Genomic DNA, 14731 nt, shown 5'->3' with positions numbered 1-14731 from the left:
ACGTCAGACTTCTACGCAAAACGTCATCATCTGTGCACTGCCTATGCTTGCTTGAAATGTTAGCCGCGACAATGCAGAGGTCTTGAAGTCCTGTGATAGGGCCGCTGTTTTTGTTTTGTTTGTTTTGATACTTTCTTAAGTTACATGGCTTTGGAAAATATATACCGACTTCGTTTTCGCTGTTTTACGGTGATATCAGAGGTGGAACTGAATAATTGCTATGGTGAGAACAATATAATGCAAACTCGCTTTGTGATGAAGGGAAAAGCGTTTCGCCACATCTTCGTTCTAGATACAATTCAATCAATATACGATTTCCTGTAATAAAATGTATATACTATTGGAAACAATTCGGCAAAACGTAATGCATTGTACATTTACAATGTCGTGCTGCATTACGAACCACCTTTTCCCACCCCCAATAATACAATTAGTAACTTGCCATTAACTTCCCTTTTATATTTTTTAAATAAACTTAGCGAAGATGCACGAAGCTTCCCGAAAATGTTTGATTTCTGTAAACAAATAAAACACACTTAGAATTAATATCGTATAGCCTATTGCATATTATTATTATTATTATTATTATTATTATTATTATTATGTTATATTGTTATTAAGAGCCATAGATATTTTCTGTTTTAAATCTCACTATTAACTATACTCTGCTTTTGGACATTTTTCTTTGATTATCATAAATATATTTGTTTCATTTTAGGCTTGCAGGTTGAAGGAATTATTTAACGTTGGTGAAGAGTTTGAAGATGAGGTGAGAACAAAATTAGATTTAAAAAGCATTTATAGATACTGGGTAATGATTCTTGATGAGTTTTTCTTGTTTAGATTCTTTACTTAAAATAAAAAAGTAATTCACACAATAATACCTGTTTTTTCTTACATGAATAATACAATTACTAAAAACTAGAAAAATATTTGTTAGCAATGTCTAGTAATATAAAATATACGTAAATATACTTATGTTCAGTGAACAAAACAAATATTTAACTTGTGGTGTGCGTCACTTGTATTATTTTAATTAATAGCTGATTAGAAATTCAAGTAATCCAGTTGGTTTAAGCAATCCTGATAGAACAAGTAAATCCAAGCACATTTATAGTAATGCATAGTAAAAGTAATTTGTAGTAATATGCAAGTAAATGTTTTAATTTTTATAAGTAAAATAAAAATGTAATAAAAATACAAAGTCATTTATTTTTGTGAATACAAGGTTCTTACTGCCTGTGTAAAATTCTCAAGATGTCTTTTTTTGTTTTCGTGTTTCAAGGATGATTTATTTTTGGATTTGGATGCAGAAATACATACTGCCACTCCAGCTGCAGACCCTTCTTTCAGGGAGTCTGTCACAGCCCCCATCCTGAGGGAGCCATCAACAGCTAACCTCCAGCCAGCGAAAAACAAACACCCTCAGCAACAGAATGACATTTCCCCTCGGTTGTCACTGAGCAGCTGCCTGCAACACAGCATCAAAGATGGCACTCGTGGAAACTCGCCTGCTCCGGAGCCTTCTGGTTTTCAACTGCGACCCCTTTCTAAATCTACCATCCCTTCTGGAGACATTCCTAAAACTGTAAATGGAGATGTTGCCCACAAGCAGCAACAGAACCTGGCTCCTCCATCTGCCGGGGGCAAAGAGGCCAGCTCCACATATGGCATACAGTCATTAGTGACTGCTGGTGATGAATTTGATGACCTGGACTGGGATGTCTCCTTTACAGATGCCGATGAAGCTCCCTCACAGGCGCATGGGGGTCAGCCTGTGCCCACGAACAGGCTCTCAATAACGCATGGCACTGTTACCCACCAGTCCTCTCCTGTACAGCCCATCTGTGACTCTGTCTCCCCAGCTAAGAAACCACATATCTCCAATCCCACCAGCAGTTCTCAGTTGGGTAGACACCTGCCAGGCCCTAATTCAGAAAATATTGCACCTAAAGGCACATGGAGCCCAGGGGGACAAACTTCTTGTGGTCTAGACAATCCTTCCTTCACTAGGCAAGAGTTTCCTGTTTCCTGTCTTACTCCTTCCCTGAACCCCATCCCGTCCACTGGTAGGAACCAGGCACCCAAACATTTGAGTAACTTGCGGGGAGTGGACTACAGTTTTGTTGCGGCTCAGAGCCAAATTGTAAGTCCGGTGACGCCCAGGGCATCCAGACCACAGACGCCACAGATGAGTCTCAGTTTCCCCAATGCCAGAATGCATGGTTTCTCAGGCCCATTTCCCATGAGGCCCAGCTGTCTGATGTCCAGTGTGGAGGCCTCCAGTCCGGTCTCCAGAGGGTCCATTTCCCCGATTACACCTAGATCCCTGCAAGCTCCCGTCTTCACTAACCACCTTGTGCAGCTAGTATCAGCAGCGAACAAGACTCCTCATACCCCCCGATTAAACCCTCCCCAGCCTAAGACCAGGCGTTTCCCAGGTCCAGCTGGGCTCTTGCCCAAGCAGGTGAGTTGCCTTTGAACAGTATTACTGTTATTAAAGGTCATATATGTATCTGCTATTTTGAAAACACAAATAACTGAATAATATGTCTGTTTCAGTGTGTGGTTTATATATCACATTGCTTTTGTAGTGTACTGTTTTCCAGCTTGCGTTTTATTCGGTTTTATTATTATTAAGGATTTCTTGACGTGTAAATACATATTTTACTCAGCAACTGGAATATAGCCTTTTGCAAATTCAGGCTTTCTCTAACTTGTGGCTGTATTTTCTGTGAGTGAGGACCCTACTGAGACTTCTGGATTCAAGGTTCAAGCTGTGTTTATAATAAGTCAATGTAATAAGTTGTATAGTTCCTTTCTCATTAAAAACTTGATTTATTTATTTCTTGTACTTTAGATGTTGATCAGGAAAGGTTTGCTCTTTAAAGGGCTGTTGGTATCTTTTGTTTTTACTTTTGCTTTTTCCTCTCATTGTAGTTCAGTGGAAGAAACTTGGATGACATCCTGATCTCGCCTCCTCAGACCCCGGCTCATGGAGCCCTGGCCAAACTGCAGACACCGGTAACACTGAACTTTAATTCTAAAGGCTGAGTTAAGCTCCAAATTTGTCTTGCTTGCTCTCTGAGTCAACCCCCCCAAAAATGTCACGATATAGTGGTGAAACGAACAACATCTGTAGCGTTTGGTCACTTTTTAGAAATGCACAGCTTACAACAATGTTGTACAATTTAAATTGCCAAAATGTGTTTTTTGTTTGAGTTTGAAACAAATCTTTGTGTTTGTTTTTATTACAGGTCACCAGCTCTCAGCAGTCAGAGGAGGAGTTTTGCCGTGGGCCATGGGCAAGGATGAAGGCTGAGATGGGATTGGATGAAAGGAATCCATCCAGCTTTCTCTGCTCTTACAGTGTCATCATGGTGCTCCGCAAAGTAAACCAGCCAAACATCTGTGGCACCAACCTTGAGGTGCTGCATCACAGAGACAAATCTAAAGATTGGACACTTGGAATAAAAATTAAAGAGAGAATGTTTTGTCTGCCTTCTTTTGCCAGGCTGCTTTGAAACAGCTTGCCAAGAACAAAGTGCCCAACATGGCAGTGATGGTGAAATCACTCACTCGCACCAACAGTGATGCCAGAGCCGTGTTCAGAGACCCCACAGGTACACATCGTTAATTCTGGATTAAAGGAGGATTCCCAATATAGTTCCCCTATTACGAGCTGTGGACCGCTTAATAAATGCTTGCGAACTGCTGCGTTATGACGTGTGAAAGTTGTTGTTCTCTGCCGGTTTCAGGGGAGATGCAGGGCACCATTCACCGGCAGCTGCTGGAGGAGCGGCAGGCAGAGCTGAAGACCGGAGCGGTGCTGCTCCTGAAGCAGGTAGGGGTGTTTTCTCCATCCCACCGGAACCATTATCTGAACGTGACTCCCAACAACCTGCTGAGAATCTACACCCCTGATGGCACTGAGTGGACCTCCACCCATAATGCATCAGTAAGTCTGAGGCTACGTGAGATCTGACTAAGAAATGTCTTTGGTTGTTCTGAGTATATTTTCTCAAAAGAAAGATGGTAGCTGGTCTTTTGGCTGCCTCTGCAAAATAACCATTACTCCTTTTCCAGTATCTTTCTACATTCTGGTTGGACACTTCATTATTGTGAATGAACGCTTTCTGATGACTCCTTGGGTCTCACCTTAAGCGTTCGTTCACAAGCATAAAAAGATCCACTTATAAATTGAATTCATTACAGTGGTTAACTTTTTGCTCTTTTTTATACTATCAATACAGAAGCACACTTGCATCAGGGTCTGCGTTGCTGCTGCTCTCTCATGCTCTAGTACACATCTTTGAATTTCATCCACTGTTTTCCCCAAACATTGATTGCGAACAGGAAAGCAAACACATTTGTTCGGGATGAATGCTTGTTCATAAAATGTGCTCCCCTGATTATATTTTGATTTGCAAAACATGCCATGCCAAATTAGTGGCAATGTATGTGGTCTAGTGGGCATGGTTATCTTGAGGAACATGTTGTGCCAGTGCACTTTAATCCTATACCAATTAATTTGTTTTTCCTGTCCCCCCCACACACAATTAGAACAAAACGAGCACAGAACTCGAACCGAGTGCCAGTAGACCACAACACGGTCCCTGCACAATGCGCCTCATCTACGATGACGACGATGATAACGGCAGTGGCAGCAAGCCCAGCGGACAGCCGTGCACACTACAGCGTGATGAGTCCAGCCATCCTGGAGAGAGAGCACACCCAGACTCTGAAACAAAATCATTGGATGACACACAGTGGGAAGCAGGTATTCATTTTTTAACAGGTTACAACAGACCAGAGTTATAGACTGAGACAGAGATGGGGTTTGCAATGAGAACCACCTGACTTTTATAGCCACTTGGCATTCTGTACAAGTGTGTGTTATTGTTTGTTTGATGTGACTTTGGTGATTTTGGTTCAGCGGCCACTTTGAATTGTTCTGTTTTGCCTGCAGATGATCTGGATGACCTGATGGGGGAGCTTTCAGAGGACTCTTACTGTTTCTGACACAAGCTGGTGTTACCATCAATCTGTGTAGGACAATGGAGAGAAAGGAGAATGTATCTTTGGGTTCACAATTTTTTTTTTGTATGTATATATTAACTTAATTTTGTTAAAAATGTATTTGAACAATCATCATTCATCTGAAAGGGAAAAAAAATAAACCTGTTAACTGTTTATGTACATATATTATGCAAAAATATGCCATATTGGCCTATATTTTTTGTTCTTCTTCTTTACAATGCAAATACACTAAATACACAAACTTGTGGTCATTTTTTTGTTTAATCTTTGCTTTATTCATAATTTTATTTTCAATTCTGAAAAGGGAGATGGTTTGACTACTGCATGTATGGTCTATTTTTTAGGACCATGCTTGAATAATAAGCATGAAGAACTCACAACTAATAGATGCTTTTGATCTGCTCTTCAGTAATGGGAAGTTTAAATACTTCATGAGAAATGTGCTTCCTGGTCAAACGTGAGGTGAATATATTGAAAAAGTATATTTCTGCCCATAAGTGTATATTAATTATCTAAGAGAGCTGTACTCATTCATGCCCACAAAGGCTCACTGCTCTACATTCTCAGCTTATGTATTATTATTATGATGTTCTTTTTTGGACTGTTTCCACAATTGCAGTTTTTAAATATGTATTATGATAAACGTTTTGATATGAGGTTGCTCTATATCATTATTTTATGAGGGATAAGGATCAGTTTTTGGACTGGAACTGTAATTGGCTTGTACAGAATTAGGGAGAGCATGAAAATAATTCACATTGGCTAAATTTGGAATGGAGTTTTGCAGCCTCTCTAACACAGTACTTGAGCCAGCTCGTTTACTTAATAAAGGAGTCCTCTTGACAATTTCACACAGCGGACAGCTGCGGTGGAGGCTGCAAAGTAAAGCAATACCGTGAGTGAGTTCGACATTGAATTAGACTTGTCATTTGCCAGGTGAAATCTATGTATTCATCTTCATAGCTGCGTGACGAGATTCCCTCAATTACTGCCTGACAAATGGAAGTTATTAGCTTAAGCATACAGCTTTGAAATGCAGCTAAATTGAAGCCCCAAACCTTGAATGCCAGACGCTGCATGGTGCATCTAAATGAGTGTCTCTGCAGCTTCACTTAATTCGTTTCACAGACCTGCTTTTGTAACCAAGTTTGGGTTCTTTTAATCAAGATGCTGCCGGTACAGGCTGTATTAATGCAACAGGGGGCACATTTACGCCTGTAGACTACTACTGGTGTTTATGGTGGCAGTTTAATTTTCTGTGAAACATCTACAAGTTAGCACAGCTCTATAATTCTATCTGAAGTGGTGGGTGCACTTGAATTCTGAGCCACATCTTCTGTGATACAGCAACTGATCTCAGGTGTTTTTAATCTGCTGCAGACCAACCCAATTCCAAGCATACTTGATTTATGTTTATGCTGACACAATCTGTTCTTCACTTCTGAAATGTTTGTGAGTCTCTCAAGTCTTTGTATTTTTTTTCTTCTTCCAAGACTGGAGCTTTTAACTCTCCTTGTGGACTATTCTTATACAGCCAGCACTGGGTTAATATATGGATGGGTTATGGCTTTTGAAATGTACACAACTGAAACGGTCTTCTGAGAGATTGCAGTTAATGGATCTCTGGGGGGGTGGGGTGGGGTGGGGTGGGGAACACCTGACTGGGACCTGTACTTCAGATGGGTAGACTTGATTCTGCAGCAACCAGGAAAATAAAGTCCCCTTTTCTAACTGTGTTATTTCTGCTGTATGGTTTCATTATGTGCTTGCAATTTTAAGTTATGTGCTGACATTTAGGGAGACAAATTACCACTTTCAGTTGTCAGTATTGAAAATTCATTTTCAGAAGTTGCTGTATAACTCTGACCTTCATAGGCAGCCTGGACGTCTTTCATTTGAAGCAATTTTGATTGGACCTGAAGAAAAACAAATGAAATAGAAAAAACTATAACTGCCTTTCCTAGATGAGGTGTCACATGCTTGACTATCAAAGTGCTGCCCCGACATCAATCTGTGTAAAGTCAATGAGCAGCTGTGTTTGCATCTCTAAAATCACAGCATCTAGTCACTCCTGCCCCCAGTGGCCCCAGGTTCTGACTCTGATCAACAAATGTTGGGGAGGCTTCTGGAAGGGTAAAAGGTTGTTGAAAATCCCAAGATAACAGGATGTTGGAGGGTGCCTTAAGGCTGAGTATAGTGGCGAGATATAGAGTTTGAGGGAAGTATTCACTTTGGTCAGTTTGTGACTTTGATGAGGCTGCTAGGAAAGAGCAGTTCTAATTTAAAACGCTTTTTCAACATTGTCCCTCTGGCAGATGGAGCAGATGCCAAATGATGTTGTCTGTGGAACCAGGGGATTCTGGGACGGTCCTCAGCTGTATTTACTCCTGTACCTTTTTTTCTTTTCTTTTTTCTTAAATAGATGATGTAGGACAAATTGGATAAACTTGCCATAGAGGCTCTGTGTTTCATCTGAGCTTGTGGCTACATCAGCAAACCTTTCAGTCCAGTAGCTGTTTTTAGGGGCTGGGAAAAGCTCTCCACCCCTCACTTGCCATCTCCTTTAGCTCTGTGCATTGCTACCTGCAGATGGGGTTGGCATTCCCAAAGTGCCTTGTATTTAGCACTCAGAGCCTAAGCTATTTTTTTCAAATAGCAATGAGCCAATCAATTATTGATTTATACATTTTTTCCACAGTGAATATATGGCATATATGTTTGAATAGCAGGAGCTAAAAAATGTATTCAAGGTATTTTGTGGGTGGTGTTTAGTAATGCTGGTGACTAGCATGTTATTTATTTATGTTACTGTTTTTGCTCTGATTGCTATGTGGTGTACTTTTGGAGAAACAAATCATGAAACCCACTTGAAACTAAGACAAATTTCATGGTAGATTGTGTCAGGGCTGAACCATAATGTTTCACCTGGGGGGAAAGGAAATGGTGCAAATCTCTTTCTCTGGTACTCCAACTGGTAATCAACTTTGAGGAATTATTTCAGGAGTGATTTATTTGTGTGGGAGTGGTTGTTGATTAACCTGAAGAAGAACATGCTCAGCAGTACATCCAATAGAGACTCGCACAGATAAACAAATTGAGAGACATATGGGGCCATATTCATAAAACAATTACTGCTGCCTACCACTTATACCGGTTGTTTTTCAATACAAAAAAACCCACCATGAAATTAAAAACGGCATATAAATCTTTCAGGATGTAAATTTACCAGCCCCTTTAGGCAGTTTAAACACTTGCTACAGATGCTGTCACAGCAGAGGTTGCTTTATCCTATTTTAAAAAAAGGAAACCTTAGCTTGATGGAAAATACTCTTTAAATATGGCCATATTGTGAAATTAGTCAAATACCAGGATAATTACAACCTAATCTACTCCTTAGAGATGCATTAATTTAAAATATGTCTGTGGAGCTGGATTAAGAAGTATGTTTACAAAGATAATAAAAAGCAAGAACCAATATCACTTACTTTGTGGGCACTTAAACTGGTAAACTAGAGGATGTATTTAAGTGAATGGGTAATATATTAGAGGGCCATTGAGGATTTCCTGATCAGTCTAGTGGTTTCCATTAAGACCGTCTAAATTTGGTGGTCTGAGTGGTGGTTATAAACCTTCCATAAACCTTCAACTGGAGACAACCTTCTCCTATTCACTAGATGGCAGCAGTGTCCCATAAATGCTATGTAAAACATCAGATACATTTCTATGAAATGGGTTATGTGTGGACTAAAAGATTGAATTAAGGCAATTCAAAATCATGAACGTGGAAACATAAACAGATTTTACTATGTTGAATTGTGTAAAATTCTATTTTGGGAGTTTTTTAGAGGGAGATTTGTAGAAAATGACAAGCAGTATGTCCGGAAACACTTCACCCTTTCATAATCTAGGCCTGACTTTGGCTGTAATAGGGTAATTATATTGTTCAATTTGTTCTGGTCTTTGCAGCTTAAGTGCTGAAATGCATTGTTATAGTCGATTGAGGTATAAGGCATTGCCTGTGCAGCTCTTCCTATGAGACCTGAAATTGCATCTGAAAAAGTGTATAAAGTGCAGTGCGTGTATCAGTCACACAGGGGTTGTCGGCTACAGGACACATTTCAGATTTCAGTGTTTGCCTTACCTGCTAAATGTTTAAAACAAGGTGGGAACACCAGTTAATGTAATGTCAGACCGCATTTTTGAGTGATTTATAAATATACAACGGTGTCTGTCTCAAGAACTTCAAATCAAAGTGCGTCCCTACTAAGGCTTGCATTGTGTAAGTGAGTGGCAGTGTGGAAGTGATCCTAAGAGCTTATGACAGCTCCAGCTGTGATGGTTGTCCAGATGTAGTTTTGGGAGATCTGCTGTTCTGCCGGTTTATAAAGTGGCTGCCTCGCATTCGGCACAGGATCTGAAAAGAACGCAGGAAACTGAGGAGTAAGTCATGTTTTTTTAAATGTGTTAACGTAAGGATATTCAAAGGTGTAAAATTAATTAGTCAGAGTAAACAAGAGCATTATTTTATCAGTGCATATCTAGATAGTGGGGATAATGGTATGTGTAATAATGTTTCCTTGGATATTACCGCTGGGCAATGTAACAGCTGCTCTCACTTAAAGAAAACAACAACAAATAAATAAAATAAAGATTTCTGTTTCTGGCAAGATGGTAACAGGCTGCTACTTGTATCTTTGGAATAGTACCAAGGGGCATACTCTTTACACTGTCCCTGTCACTGTTCTGCATCAGAGAGCCCAGTAGGAGTCTCCACTTTACTCTGACACCACTATAACTGCAGGGGAATGCCAGTCTAAGCTGGACCCCCATGGCCTGATTTGCATGCAAGTTTGTTATTGCATCACCAAACTGTCCCAGAATTCCTTGTGAGGTGCTAACCTGCTGCTCAGTGCATCTTGGGGAGAATACTTGTTGGTGTAGCCCATTGTACTGTAGGACTTGCATTTAGTTTTGTGAAATGAACCCATAAGCAGACCAAGTCCCGTTGCCATAGCTGTGTAGGTTTGGGCAGCTTATTATAGCAATGCAGGTTTGCTTTTTTCTGTCAGTGCTAGTGGAGAGGGAACTCAGCGTGTCAAGTGAAGTGAGTGACAGGCATGAGAATGGATTGTTGGAGCTTTTTAAAATAAAATAAAAAGCCAAGCGCAAGCCAAGCAGACAGACAGGCACAATTCCCCCCCTACAAAGACTGACTCCAATTTTTTGGCGTGCCCTTTAAAAAAAAATTGTGCTTAGGTCCCCTTCTCCACCCCATCTATCATGCTCTTGTTTCCTCTCTCTCTCTCTAACTCACACACTCCCCCCATCACCTCCCCCTGCAGGCTGCCCCCTCTGTGACTCATCTTCCGCAGATCCCACAGAAAACACTCCGCTGGAACCTTCATTCCTCGCCGACTCTCGGACCCTGTGATGGATGAAGGCTAGGCTGACCGTAAGACAAGCAGCAGATGCAGCGAATCACTTGATTGCTTGCTCCCATCAATGCTCTTGAGCATCAAGTTCTGATTCTCCATCCCCCCCATCCCCCCTACCATTTGTTTTTCTGTTTGTCTATATATTTCTTCAGTTTTAAAAACGAAAAAGACCAGACCCTTAAGAAATGCATCAATGTAATTTATTTCTCCCTTTTTAAATCTATCTTTCTTCCCCTACAACTGCTGATATCAGAGTGGTCCCACTGCCAGAGGCTTCCTGCATCTGTCTTTCCTTTTCGTCTTCTCTCTCTCTCCCCCTCTCCTTTTTTTGATGCTTTAGAGTGCACACTGCTTTTCCTCTGGCATGTCCATCCCCCACACCCCCCCTCCACTCCATGATTTCCAATCTGCATGCCGTTGGTTTTGCTTTGATAAAGAGAGAGAGAATGAGAAGCCACGGACTTCCAAAAACAAGAAAAAAAAAAAAACCACAATGATAATGCACAAGCACAACCTTATCCACCTTCACTTTCACTTCACCAAGGAGGTGAAAGAGAGAGAGACAAATTAAATAGCACCTCCTGATGAGAAGACTGTATGTGTGAAGGCTCTTGCTCTCTCTCTCTCTCCTCTGTCTCTCTCTGCCACTCTCTCTCTGCCTCTCTCTCACTCTCACTCACTCATGCTCTCGCTCTCTCCTTCTCTCAGTGTGTGTTTGTGCGCTGCACTCACTCCCTTGCTGCTTTATTCCGGCTCTCAGTAAATCAGGTTCAGGGGAAAGCTGGCGCTCCCTATGGATCGCAAGAAGCAGGAAGGCATTATGCACTAGTAAAAAAAAAAAAAAAAAAAAAAAAAGAAAACTAGGAAAAAAACCAAAAGAAAAAACTGGCTGCGGGCTCAGGTCCCACAAAAGCATTGTGTCATCTCGCTAGTCAGAAAGATTGTGGCTCAGTTTGTCTCTTCCGTGAGATAGAGGGAGAGAGGGAGAAAAAAAAAGGCAGCATCATCTTTTATTGGCTCGTGTTTTCTCTCTCTCTCTCTCTCTCTCTCTCTCTCTCCGTTTCCCTCCCACGTTGAACTCACCTTGGTGGCTTTCCCCTCTAGAACATGCTCCTGCCTCCTTTTTGCTTCACATTGCTGAAGTCAAGAGCAAAGAGTTGTAGCCAGGAGTCTTGAGTAAATATCTACCGGCAGGAAGAGAGATATTGAGAGCATCTCGCACTCTGGGTCCAAGGAGAAGGAGGAGGTTTGGGGGGGGGGGGGGGGGGAGGAAAGAAGGAAGCCTTGAGCTGTAGCTGTCATTGCCTTTCTGTTTCTATCTCTCTTTTTCTTTTCTTTTTCTTCATTCTTTCTCCATAAAGGATTATTTATTGGGATTACCGGAGCACTTTGGAGGTATGGATCTGAAGGAGAATCCAAGCGAGGGCAGTGTTGGGAGCTTCCAGCCTACCAGCCTCCAAGTGTTCGCCCACAACTCTACACTGCATGGGATTCGCTACATCTTTGTCTATGGACCCGTGACCCTGCGCCGTTTCCTGTGGACACTGGCGTTTCTGGCTTCTCTGGGTCTCTTGGCGGTGGAGAGTGCAGAGAGGGTGGCCTATTTTTTCTCCTACCCTCACGTTACCAAAGTGGACGAGGTGGTCTCACACAGCCTGATCTTCCCAGTGGTCACTATCTGCAACCTGAACCAGTACCGCTTCAACAAGTTAACACGTAACGATCTCTACCATGCCGGGGAGCTGCTGTCCTTGCTTGACGTCCACTTGAAGATCCCTGAGCCCCACTTGGCCGAGCCAGAGGTTCTGGCGATCCTCGTGGAGAAGGCCAACTTCAGCAACTACAAGCCCAAGCCCTTTAGCATGCGGGAGTTCACAGAGCGCGTTGGCCACGACATGAAGGAGATGATGCTGTACTGCAAATACAGGGGCCAGGAGTGCAGCCCCACAGACTTCAAAATGGTGAGTCCCTCTTCCTAAGTCTTCTTCCCCCTCCTCTGTTGTGCTGTCTCAGTCAGTATGTTGAGGAGAACCCTAGTATTTCCCCAGGAGAAGGCAAATTTGTTATCTGGGTAAGCGTTGGAAACCTTGTTTGATTTAACCTGTTGGTCGGATATATTTTGTGGGAATGTGATTTTAGTCTTTCCCTGCAAATTGATACCTGTTGATGTGGGTTAGGGACACCCTTTCTGCCCTGTTTAGCCCCTTGGTCACTTAAAGAACTTTATGTTGTTATAAATGTTTAGTAGTTGCATTGGTCCTGCTTGGGTTGAGGATGCTGGAAATAGGAAAACCAAGATTAATCATATAGGCAGTGAAACTTAAGTGTGTGATCTAGACCTGGACAGCATCACTTCCCTAAGGGGATAGAAGAGACTGTCCTCACATTGTACACAATATGACTAGACAGCAATTGGAAAGCACTCCAGGTGTCCTGTTCACGCCCCTTCTGTGTTTAAAGCCTTCCCCGTGTGCATTTAAACTCTTAAAAAGAAACTTGGATGCACATACTTCCGTGTCTGTCCTCAGAGGGGATGTCCTCAGCCTGCAGGAGTCCAAGCTTTGTGATCCCTAGCTTTCCAGCCGGCCTTTTACGACCAATGCATGAGTGATGCACATGTCATGGCAGCTGCTCTCCCATTCTGTCCAGCCGGTTACGCCAACAAAAACAGCACCTTGCCTCACCCTTTGTCTGGGCAGAGTGTTAAAGACATCCTTTCGTCTGTGTGCCTCTCTTATCTGCGAGACACACATCCACAATGCGTAGGCTAGGATAAAAATAAACATCTTCCCTCAGTACCAGATCGGAGGCAGGAGCCTAGCGTGGCATGTAGAGCCGGGGATGATTCTCTGAGGTTCAGACACAGTCACATAGAAATCTGAAAACAGAGAGCAGATCCCCTGACAGAGGAGGAGACGCCTCCACGCGGATGCACGTTATATTGATATAATGGATAAAGATGAAAAGTCAGACTGAAAGAACAGTGTGAATTATCCATGGCTTGATTAGTGGTGTAGGTATGTAAACAGATTATAGACTGCGGCGTGTGTGACTGCACATTAGGCTTTTTAAGTGGATGATAGAAGAAAATGCCACATAGACTGATTGGATCGCATGTGGATGCAAAAGTAGCCTGTCCGACAGTTTGGGGAATAAAAACAAAACCCCATTGAAAGCCGCACAGCTTTAGAGCGTGTCACGTGTACTAGTCTGTGTACACCCTGTAGTTTGATGCTATGCAGGCTCAGAATAACACATGGGGTTTCGATGCCAGCGCACAGGCTGACAGACAGATAGAGATGTGTGTGCCGTATTTCGGCAAAGCGGTTCAATCTTATTCCTCTGTGCAGGGAAACACAGCAGCCAGATAGGGGTGAGGATTTTGAGAGCAAGGGTCAGACATGCAATGAGAGTGAAGGAGAGATAGATAGAGAGAGAGAGAGAGAGAGAGAGAGAGAGAGAGAGAGAGAGAGAGAGAGAGAGAGAGATTAACACTCTTGATTTTTAAAAACTGCCAGTCTTTGCGCTCCGTCTGGACAGCTACTGTGAGTTGGTGTAACCTCCTGGGAGGAATGGCACCACACAGGCAAGCAGCATGGCAGTGAAGCTGATGCCCCATACATAATGTCTCATTTCTAAAGGCATTCGTGGGTGTTTTTATGTATTGCTGCTGCACAGCAAAAGAAACCCGTTAGGAAAATGTACATTGATATGATCCATAAGCCTCAGATCTATTTATCTTTGTGGTGGTGTTGTTTTTACTATTATTTGTATGGCTGTAGTGATCTAAGCTTCTTTTGTCATTGGAACACCTATGTGTATAGTCATAGTGTCATATAAGTGATTATATATTGTGAATGGATCTGTGGAAGATTGAACAAACTCTTGTTTGATTTATGTCTGTAGTTCACCAGTTAAAAAAATATCAGTAAAATATAATAAGAATGAGAATAATCCCCTTTCCCCCAGCAACTACTGCCAACATATCTGTCCTCTGCTATAAAGTAGCACATGCTTCAAACTCCCACTGCTATCTTAATAGATTCCTAATGCATACATCCATAACAAAGCAGAAAATATAAGCTGGATTCACTTGAAATATATAATATTGTTCACTCAATTGCAGTGGCCTGACATTTGTCAGAATCATAAGGTCACAGAAAACAGTTATTAAAATGCTTCTTGCAATACAGAAAATAAATTTAGGAAAGATATCCATGCTCCAGTTTGCAAATGTCTAAGAACATTTATATTTT

At 41.9% G+C, this 14731-nt stretch overlaps 2 protein-coding genes across 2 annotated transcripts in view; both read left to right on the top strand.

Moving 5' to 3' along the window:
• Positions 1-37: 37 nt before the first annotated feature.
• Positions 38-6638, top strand: hrob (homologous recombination factor with OB-fold). Its single transcript, XM_066698601.1, has 9 exons — positions 38-223; positions 719-769; positions 1286-2467; positions 2941-3024; positions 3258-3392; positions 3515-3623; positions 3759-3958; positions 4564-4780; positions 4970-6638. The coding sequence occupies exons 1-9, from the start codon at positions 221-223 to the stop codon at positions 5020-5022; spliced, it is 2034 nt and encodes a 677-aa protein (XP_066554698.1). The 5' UTR covers positions 38-220; the 3' UTR covers positions 5023-6638.
• A 5120-nt stretch (positions 6639-11758) lies between these two features.
• asic2 (acid-sensing (proton-gated) ion channel 2) overlaps positions 11759-14731 on the top strand; it is a 368547-nt gene continuing 365574 nt past the window's right edge. The window contains exon 1 of the mRNA XM_066698600.1: positions 11759-12436. Coding sequence (XP_066554697.1) covers positions 11873-12436 — 564 coding nt within the window. The 5' untranslated portion in view covers positions 11759-11872. The remainder of the gene's footprint in view (positions 12437-14731) is intronic.

The sequence above is a fragment of the Amia ocellicauda genome, chromosome 3 (genome assembly GCF_036373705.1).
Source record: "Amia ocellicauda isolate fAmiCal2 chromosome 3, fAmiCal2.hap1, whole genome shotgun sequence".
Taxonomy (NCBI): Eukaryota; Metazoa; Chordata; class Actinopteri; order Amiiformes; family Amiidae; genus Amia; species Amia ocellicauda.
The sequence above is the reverse complement of the archived record's forward strand: the minus strand, read 5'-3'. Positions and strand labels throughout refer to the sequence as shown.

Bases quoted from the DNA above. Each gene is read 5' to 3' on its own strand.
- hrob (XM_066698601.1), top strand. The intron at 3,025-3,257 runs GTAACACTGAAC...TTTTTATTACAG, and splicing joins TGGCCAAACTGCAGACACCG to GTCACCAGCTCTCAGCAGTC. The intron at 4,781-4,969 runs GTATTCATTTTT...TTTTGCCTGCAG, and splicing joins TGACACACAGTGGGAAGCAG to ATGATCTGGATGACCTGATG.